We start from the raw sequence: 9,717 nt of genomic DNA, 5'->3' as shown, positions 1-9,717 counted from the left end.
TTGTCCCTGTCTGTGTCCCTGGGCATTGCCCATCTCCCTGTCCCTGGGCACTGTCAACCCTGGTGTCTCCTGCTGGCTCCCTGTGGTGCCAATATTCCCTGGAGGTGGCCAGGACTGGACCTGCAGCAGAGCTGGGCATGAGCCCATCGGCCAAGCAGGAGGTGCCAAACCTGGCTGAGCATGAGATGTGCCCAGGGAATGGCATTGGTGCTGCCTGGACACATCTCTGGGGGACAGGATGGGGGTGACCCCCAGCTCCACAGATCCCCCCAGGGTGTTTGGCCCTGAAGGGGATGGACAGGGATTGATGGTGGCCAGAAGTCAAGAGCTGCAGCAGGAGTGGGGTAAGGATAGGGGATGTTTGTGGGGTTGCTTGTTGTGGGATGCAGTGGGATGGGTCCCTCAGCTCCCATCCCTGCATCCCAGGGAGTCCAGAAATCTAAAATCATAGAAGCATGAGTCAATCACAAAACCACTGTGGTTTGAAAAGACCTTAAGGATCACCAGCTCAGCAGTACCACCATGACACCACTAACCTGTGTCCTCAAGTGCCACTTCCACTTTTTTGAGTGTTTCCAGGGAGGAGAAGAGATGGGGAAAGGGCCAAAACAAGGAGTCACTTGGGTACCAGCCATGCCCACCCTTCTCCACTCCCAAGATCCTTCTCCATGGGACCTTTGAGACAGCCAGGCCCCAGGGAAGCACAGCGAGGCCCCCAAGGTGAGCTCTGCTGCAGGAGCAGTTTCCCCCAGGCTCTGCCCCCCCCGTTGTTGCTCGTTAGCAGCTGTGGGTGAGCACTGAACTGTAACTCCAGTGAAAAACACCTTCGGGTACTTCTGCCAGTCCTGTTGGTCCCCAGAGCCTGGTGCCACTGCCCGGGGCCTCCCCAAACCTTCATCTTCTGCAGGCTGGGTGGGGTATTTGCCAGTTCTGAGCATCTGATGGGTGCTGAGTACCAGCCCAGCCTGACTTTGCATGCAAAGGGACAGGCACAAGAGAAATAAAGTTTTCCAGATAAAAAGTGGCTCCATGAGGGAATGATGATGGGAGATGTGCCTTCTCCTGGTTCTGTATGTGGGGCAGTGCTGCCAAGTCCCTGCTGCCATCACCCCTGGGTCTGGATGGAAGAGCAGAGCCTGGCCCTGATATCCCAGCAGGGCAAACAAAAAGGGATGCCCACGTGCTTGGCAGGCACTGGAGGGTTTTTTTTGGGGTTCTGGGGCTGCAGATGGAAGCTGAGCTGCTGGAGGTGCCTGGGGGATCCCTGGGAGGTAAAAGCAGGAGTGGGGCACAAACTGAAGAGGATTTGCAGTGACAGTGGCCAAATCAGCCCCTGTGCTGCCCGAGGGCTCCTTGGCACCCTTGAAAGGCACTGAGGGGCTCAGGGCAGACCCCTGTGCTTACAGCAACCCTGATGTGGGGTGGAGGGGAACCTGGTGGTCCCACGGGGAGGGTCCCACGTCCCCACGCCTCTTCCCCTGGGTCACTGTGGTTCCACGGCTCCCAGGGCAGAGCCCCCGCCGGCAGCTGCCCCTTCCCCACCTTCCCCAGCCCTCCCTGTCCAGCGGGGTCGGGTTTCACCGTGCCCAGCACAGCTGCCCGGCCCTGCAGCCCCCGCCTGCTGGCACAGACAGCTCTGCCCGGCTGACGCCAGCCCCGGAACGAGCTGTTCCAGCGGCAGCGACAGCAGCGGCGAAGCCGAGCCGCAGCCCCGGGGACGTCAGCGGGGCCCGGGCGGCTCCTCCGCACTGACGCAGAACCCCCCTTCACCCAGCCCTGTCCTCTCCCGGGGATGCTCACCTGCTCCCTCCTGGATGCTGGGGTGGGGTTGGAGCCTGTGTGGGGCAACTCGGGGGCTCCAAACTTCTCCAAACTCTCCTCTGTTCTTGGCTGAGCCCACGGCAGCCTTTCCTGTGGCTCCCGGCAAGTACCGAGGGCTCCGGGGGATGGCATCAGGAGCAGAGCAGAGGCTCTGGGAACTGGGCTGGAGGTCCCAGGGGACAGCTCTGGGGGCTCCTGTCCGGGATGAGACCCCCAGGACCTGCTGAGGTTGGCAGGTGCAAGGCTGAGCACAGGGAGCCAAGGGAAGGGGTGTTCACCCCTCCCAGCACAGAGAAAATATTCCTCCCTCAAAACACCCCAACACACTTGGTACCGTAATACCAGATCATTTACAGTTGTTTATTGTAAGAAATGTACAAAGAAAAACGGCTTTAGCTCACACAAATCCTGCTCTGGGGCATTTCCCCATCCTCGACGACACAAACGTAGAAGCAGCATCGATTGTGAACCACAGTCCGGGCGGGGACTGCCATGCCAGGGGTGCTTCCCACGGAAACGCCGGCCACAGCAGCTCGGGCTCCTGCTGCGGGGAGCATCGGCATGGAAATGAGGGCACAGGGGACAAGCCGAGTGTCCCCTGCTCTGCCACCTGGCTGGCAGCTCGTGGGTCCAAGCCAAGCACTACTCCTGGCCAGCCTGGCCGTGGGGCACCTGTGATGGCAGCGCCCGAAGCAGCCCGGGAAGAGAAGAGAATCATCAGAGTACAAAAAGACAGAGCCTTTGGCTTCAGCAACAGCCTTGTTTGAACTGGAAGAGGTTTTGGTTCGTGTTTGTTTTGATCTCAAGAGGTTTTTTTTCCCTTTTGAAGGCAGAAGGTGATCAGATGTGAACTCCATTTTTCACAGAATCACAGGTTGGCTTGGGTTGGAAGGACCTCAAAGCTCATCCAATGTCACCCCCTGCCATGGGCAGGGACACCTTGCACTATGCCAGGGTGCTCCAAGCCCTGTCCAGCCTGGCCTTGTGCCTTGGGCACTTCCAGGGATCCAGGGGCAGCCTCAGCTGTGCCCAGGCCATTTCCCTTGATTTACTTTCCTTTTGCTCACCTGTGTGAAGAACAGCAAATCCCTTTTCCCCCTGGGAAAACGCTCCTCTGCCTGGAGGTTTCCTGGTGACGAGCTGCCTGGCCCACCCAGAAAGTGCCACCAGGGCCTCTCTGCAGCCCCAGCCTAGGGAAGGATGCTCTGCCTGAGGATTTTGGGATTCACACCCTAGTGGGATTGTTTATTCCATGCAGCCACCTGGGGCTTGGGTGGGATTTAGGGCACCCCTAAGGCAGTGCGTGGAAAGGATCGTTCAAACATCTGCTCTGATCCCTGGGGGTGCATCTCATTAATTAACACTAATGAAGAGGACATTTGGAATGCCAACCAAAAGCACTCCAGTGGGATGGTTCCTCTTGCAACAGGGCTAGAAAAAAAAAACAAACCAAACCCTGGAGAGTTTTGTCTCGGGGACCAGGGATTCTTGGAGGATGTTTTCCAAATCCTACCTTTGCCCATTGCTTTCCTGCCACAAAACCTGGATGGAAATGGGAAAAGAGAGTAAAACCTGACTATAAATAGTGTTTACATTCGTCCTACAAAGACCTGAATGATTTCTGCTTTCAATGCGTATTCAGAGACCTTGAAAACATGATATTTAACCCTGAGAACAAATCTGCAGATGCTTTGCTTTGGCTTTGCAAACCAATTTTTAAGACATAATTGCACTTTCTCTTGTATGTAACAAAAAATAATCAAGCTTATTCAGAGGTGCAAAAGAAAGGTGCCACTTTAAGACTTTGGAGATTTTTGTTCACAAAACCTTCTGTTTTCTGTAATTATTCTTAATATTATTTCACTTGGCTCATCTTTACTGGTTGCTTGGCTGCACTCTGGAAGAATAAAATACAGGAAAATTTCTTAATTGTGAAATAACATTAATAAATAATTACTTTAAGTGAAAGGACAACCATACTCTTCTGTTCACGCCTGAAAACCATCGTTACCGTGATGAGATTATTTCAAAACTAACTTGTTTCTCTTTCACCGACAACAGATTTCACATTTGAGTTCTCATAAGAAAAAGAATTTAACTATTTGCAAGTGCAGTGGGCTGTAAAACCCAGGATCAGGAGGAGATCCTGCTTTGAAATTCAAGGTGGTTGCTTGAAATGTCTGAAATTAGCTCAATATCTAAGATCTAGAGATCTGTGCATGGAAGAGCTTTGAACAGGAGATACAAATGAAGTCTCTTCAGGCTGGGCCAGAGGTGGAATCTCCTCATGTTACACCAGCGACTCTTTCACCACGTGTTTCTTACCCCAAGCCTGTGCTTCCTCAGGAGCATCCTGGGGCGTCTCTGAGCTGGGAATGGGCTTGAGGCCCAGGGCAGGGGCTGTGTCCACATCTGTCCCAGTGTTCCCATAAATCTCCTGCATTTTGGTGGCGATCAGCCCTTCCTTCTCGGGCGCGTCCTCGCCCAGCGCGTCCTGGCTGTGCCGGTACATGTAGGACGCCTGCTTCACCGAGCGCCGCAGCAGGTACCTCCGGAAAGCCCTCTGGATCTTGGTAGCACACACCTCCTCGTGCTTCCTCTTCAGGGTGGTGGTGATGGGTTCATAGGACACCTTCGAGGGGTTGGCAGCCATGAACTTCTCCTCCATGGTGGCCTTCAGGGCATCCATCTCTCCCGAGTCTCCCAGCACTTCCTTAGTCAGAGCAAAGAGGATGTCTAGGCAGTGGATTTTGTCTCCAGCAACCATTGGTAGATCCATGGTGATGAGTTTGATCTTGTTGGGTTTGGGAACTCTGAGTGGCTCCTGCAAGGTGTCCACAAAGTCAGACAAGGTGCTGTAGGCGATGAACTGGGTGGCATCCGGGTCAAACTTCTCCCAAGTTTCATAAAACATTTCAAAATCATCTTCGCAGAGGGGCTCACTGCTCTCCTCTGTGGCCACGCTGAAGTTCTCCAGGATGATGGCGATGTACATGTTCACCACAATGAGGAAGGAGATGATGATGTAGCTGCAGAAGAAGAAGATGCCGATGGCGGGGTTCCCACAGTCTCCTTTCACTGAACTCCCGGGGTTCTCCAGCTCGGGGTCGCAGTCCGGGGGGCCGCTGTTGAGGATGGGGTTGAGGAGCCCATCCCACCCCGCTGATGTGGTGATCTGGAAGAGGCAGATGATGCTGTTCCCGAAGGTTTCAAAGTTGAAGATGTCATCAATCCCCGACTCCTTCTTGACGTAGGCGAAGTTGGACATGCCGAAGATGGAGTAGATGAACATGACGAGGAAGAGCAGGAGGCCAATATTGAACAGGGCGGGCAGGGACATCATCAGGGCAAAGAGGAGCGTCCGGATGCCTTTGGCTCCTCGGATCAGCCGCAGCACGCGGCCGATCCTCGCCAGCCGGATGACCCTGAAGAGGGTGGGGGACACAAAGTACTTCTCGATGATGTCTGAGAGGACGATACCTGTGGAGGGATGAAGGGCAGATGAGTTTGCTGTGCCACCAATGGGAGGTGAAGGGGAGCTGCTCAGCTCCACCTGGGCAGACACAGTGAGGTGAGGCCACCCCAATGGCTCCTCCAGTGACGGGAAAACATTAAAAAATAATCTCTGAGCACAGACCCAAGGGTTAAACTCTGGCTGCTCTGTTTCAGAGAAAGAGAACACCAAAGTTAATAACACCAAGGAGTGTGGCAGCAGCTCTCTGGCCACAGAGAGAAACACAACTTTCCCAGGCATCGCTGTGGGAAAAGGCTGTGAGAAAATCAGTGAAAAGAATAAGAAACAATTCTTATCTTAACTTGCTGCACCTGGTATCGTGATCATGTGGAATGTCTTATGGAGATTTGTTTACCAAAGGGTGGTTTCTTAACTAGCCAGTGGTGATGGTGTTTGAATTAGAGGACCAATTAAGTCCATTTGTATTGCAACTATCTATAAGAACAATAAGTTTTTTAATAAAGATTAATGAACCTTCTGTGAATAATAGAGTCTATACTAATTATTAACGGGCTGGGGGCCCATTACAACAATACAGGAGGAGCAGAGATCCCCAGCCCCTCACCAGCCTGGAGTGGCCTCACATCTGTCATGTCTCAGGGTCCTGCTGGCTTCCCCCTCCTCAAAGGATGGGTGCAAGCGGGTTCCAGTACAGCCCAGTGAGTGTGGACTGGTGAGACCACTTCCACTCTTCATTGTCCTGTGGGACCCCTGAGGGACTGGTGGGAGCAGCAGGACTCACCTAGGATGGAGAGGATAACCACCACGAAGTCAAAGATGTTCCAGCCCACAGTGAAGAAGTAGTGGCGCAGGGCGAACATCTTGAGCACACACTCGCCGGTGAAGATGACGATGAAGACCAGGTTTATCTTGTAGAGGACAGAGGTTTTGAGCTCGCTCTGGTCATCTGTTTCCACCATCATGGTCACCATGTTCAGGCAAATCAGGATCATGATGGTGATGTCAAACACTTGCTTGGTAACAAAGTCAAACACCTTCCCTTGGAATTTGTTCTGCAGTGAGGGACACAAAGGCAATGATAGAGCACCAGATAAGAGGTGGGAACACAGAACAGATGCAGCAAAACAAAAAACACAACAGAAAGAGAAAAAGGAACCATATTTACAAGTGTGGGCTGTAGCTAGCACAGCTCTCACAGTCCCAAAAGTTATGGGGGGAGGATTCCTAGTGCCTCTCAGGATGGAGCACACCTGGGAATGCCACAGCCAGGAGTGCCAGCAAGGGCACAGCCACTTGCTAATTACACCCACAGCTAATAGGGCACAAATTAACACATGGGAAGGACCTCCCATGTGCAGGGCTACAAAACCTAAATCACAACTGAGAATGTTTTGGCTGGACCAGGATCCCTTCTGGGGGGTTGAAAGCGGAGTTTCCCTGAGCCCAACTCCCTTCCAGAGAGGGCTGGAAGCTGAACTAGGAAAAATTTCCAAATTCCTGCAAAACAAACACCATCACTGCCCTTGCCAGCAGACCAAGGGCTAAAGGGCAGACCCAAAGGAGGTGGCCTGATGTCACCCTCTTCTGAAGTCCCAGATCTTGGCCAGATCCTGTCAGAAGAGTAACAATGGGGCAAGTGGTCTTCCCTGGACCCTTCTCATTCCCTTTGGGACAGCTGGTGGCTTGAAGTGTTCCCTGTGTGCTCCACTCCAGGAGGATGAGCCCAACGTACCGCTGGCCTGGGGATGGGCTTCTGGGGTTTCTTGGAGCCCAGCTTCTTCATGGCGTTGTAGTATTTCTTCTGCTCTTCTGTCATGAAGATGTCTTTGCCTCCAAAGTATAAAGGGAATCATTGATGTTAGTCTCAGGAATTCTCTTCCGACTAAGTGTGTCTGACCATGTCCCTCCCCACCAAGTGTCTCCAGCCCCTCGGAGATCCTGCTGGGAGCAAGGTGTCCTCTCTGTGTCCTGCAGACCCTGCTCAGCACCATCAGTGTGCTTGGCCCTGCCCACCCTCCTCCCCTGCTCTGGGCTGGCAGTCCTGAGCTACTGGCTTGGAAGCAGAAGTTGTGTCTCAACCTCGTGCATGGGAAATGATGCCAGGGTGGGAAAAGAAAATAAAAGTGATGGCCCAGGCAAGAGAAAACACAGCCTCCCTCTGATTCCTCCCTTTGCACCCTTAAATTAAGTCCTCTGTAACTGCTGTGACCAGGACACAAAGCTCCACGTGCTGTTTGCCCAGTGCAGGAAGCCACTAATGGACAAGAATCCTGGGATCCATCCTTGTCCCAGGCATGATGGCCCTGATCCCATCACCCCAGTGCTGTGCTGCCCCCTCCAGCCTAGACCAGCACCTCAGGAGCCAGGAGATACTCATCTTTTTCTTCTGCTGGTTGAAGTTGTCGATGATGACGCCGATGAAGAGGTTCAGGGTGAAGAAGGCACCGAAGATGATGAAGATGACGAAGTAGATGTACATGTAGAGGTTGATCTCGTACTGTGGCTGCTCTTCAATCTGGCCAGGAGAGATGGGAAATGTGAGGCTGACCCCGTCCCAAAAAGGTGTCCCCAAGCCTCCAGACAAGGGCTTGTGGTGTTTGGACAGAGCCAGGGTGTGGCTGCTCCAAAATTTTGGCTGTGTGTTCCCAGTGGGAGCAGCCATGGGAAGGGACATCCATGTGACAGACTGAGAGACAAGGACATGCTGCCCCCTGATCCCACAGCATGGGCTAGGGAATGGGAAAGGATGTCCTTTGCAGTGATATTAATGAGAAATGAGTTTCTTCCCAATAATCAGTATTCCAAGGGCTGAAATATATCTGAGAGGGGAAAGGAAAAGTGGATTAATTTGTCACACCAGCACAGCTGGGTGACAGGCCAGACAACCCTGGACAATGCTCATTATCCCAAGGAGCATCCCTTAATCCTGCTCTGTGCTTGACCAGACACACCCCAAGGTGACCCCATTGGCTTCTCCCATTTTGAGGAAAGCTCTTGGCAGAACAGGGAGGATTTTCTCCCAAACCAGCTTTGCCCCAGGTGGGGCAGAGGCCTGAGGGATTTTCAGAGGGTGATGAAAGGGTGCTAAAAAAAGGCAATGAAAATCACCCCTTCAGGCCTGTAGGGGTATGGGGTGACCCCCAGTGTAACTGGAGAACAGTAGGAAATCCCTTCTGCTGTGGGGACACTTTTGGTGTGGATCACAGTAGGAATAGCCTTTGCACATCACTCTTCAAACACTTGGGGTTTTTTAATAACTCATTGAACCCCATGGCTGAACGCTGGCTGCTCTGTTCTCATAACCCACTGATTGCTCAAGGCAAGCCAGGTACTTTCTCCAGGATGGGATGAGCTTTCCCAGCTAGAGGGGTCCCAGAGAACATCATGTCACAGCAGGCAGAAGAACGAGCCCTCCAGGTGGGAGCAGTGGGAGCAGAACAGGGATTTTGGCCCCTGGAACTGAAGCTGGGTGGAGTAGATTCAGCCCCAGCTGTGGGGCAGGTTGGGAGCCCAGTGTGGGGCCAGGCTGCAGGTGACAATGACATGGGTGGCAAAGGGACACATGGCTGCCCTCTCTGAGGCTGTGCACCTCAGCAGGGGGATGTTGTGGCTGCCCAGGTGCCCCAGGCTGGGTTGGACAGAGCTTGGAGCACCCTGGGATAGTGGAAGGTGTCACTGCCCATGGCAGGGGGAGGCACTGGATGGGCTTAGGGTCACTTCCAACACAAACCACGCTGGGATTCCATGATCTGATACATTCTGGGGGTTTCTCCACCCTGTAGCCCATGTCCTGGCTGAAGTCATGGGTGGGATGCAGCACCAAAAGGCAGAGCCAGAGGTGATGCTGTAGCCAAGGATCCATCCCAGCCTCAGCTCTGGGCTCCTGTTCCCAGGCTGCCAAGGGGAATCCAGCCCTGGAGTCAGCCCTGTGTCCCTGTGTGTCCCCTCACCTCACGTGAGTCCACGGCTGCGTACATTATGTCCATCCAGCCTTTGAAGGTTGCCTGTGGGAACAGGAATGGTCAGACCTGGAGTCTTTTCCAACACAAAGGATTCTGTGATTCTGTGGCAGTGAAGAATGTATTTTCTGGGAATTGTTTGTGACTGGGAAGAAAGGGAAGGTGATGGGTGCATGTCAGGGGTTTGGCCCTGAGCACTCTGGCTTCTCTGTGGGAATGGCAGGAGAGGAACAGGGGTTGAATCCACAAGAAAAATGTCCCAGAAATATGGAAATTCCCAGGTGAATATGCATGGACCATTCTGGGGCTGAGGCTACCACTGACCTTCCAAAACACCACTGCAAACAAGGCAGGGAAAAGAAGGAATTGACCTTCTGCTCTCTTTGAAGTAATTTTCCCAAAGGCAGAGCTGTGCCAGGGCCAGCTGCCTCTTTTCCAGTCCCAAACTGTGCCACCTCCACA

The 9,717-nt window shown here is 53.3% G+C and overlaps 1 protein-coding gene across 1 annotated transcript in view; it reads right to left on the bottom strand.

The window, feature by feature from the left end:
• Positions 1 to 2,514: 2,514 nt before the first annotated feature.
• SCN4A (sodium voltage-gated channel alpha subunit 4) overlaps positions 2,515 to 9,717 on the bottom strand; it is a 35,209-nt gene continuing 28,006 nt past the window's right edge. Inside the window, exons 21-25 of the mRNA XM_064400090.1 lie at positions 9,247 to 9,300; positions 7,674 to 7,811; positions 7,029 to 7,133; positions 6,078 to 6,348; positions 2,515 to 5,301 (exon numbers count right to left, since the gene is read on the bottom strand). Coding sequence (XP_064256160.1) covers positions 4,112 to 5,301; positions 6,078 to 6,348; positions 7,029 to 7,133; positions 7,674 to 7,811; positions 9,247 to 9,300 — 1,758 coding nt within the window. The 3' untranslated portion in view covers positions 2,515 to 4,111. The remainder of the gene's footprint in view (positions 5,302 to 6,077; positions 6,349 to 7,028; positions 7,134 to 7,673; positions 7,812 to 9,246; positions 9,301 to 9,717) is intronic.

Source organism: Passer domesticus, chromosome 27, assembly GCF_036417665.1.
Source record: "Passer domesticus isolate bPasDom1 chromosome 27, bPasDom1.hap1, whole genome shotgun sequence".
Lineage (NCBI taxonomy): Eukaryota > Metazoa > Chordata > Aves > Passeriformes > Passeridae > Passer > Passer domesticus.
The sequence above is the reverse complement of the archived record's forward strand: the minus strand, read 5'-3'. Positions and strand labels throughout refer to the sequence as shown.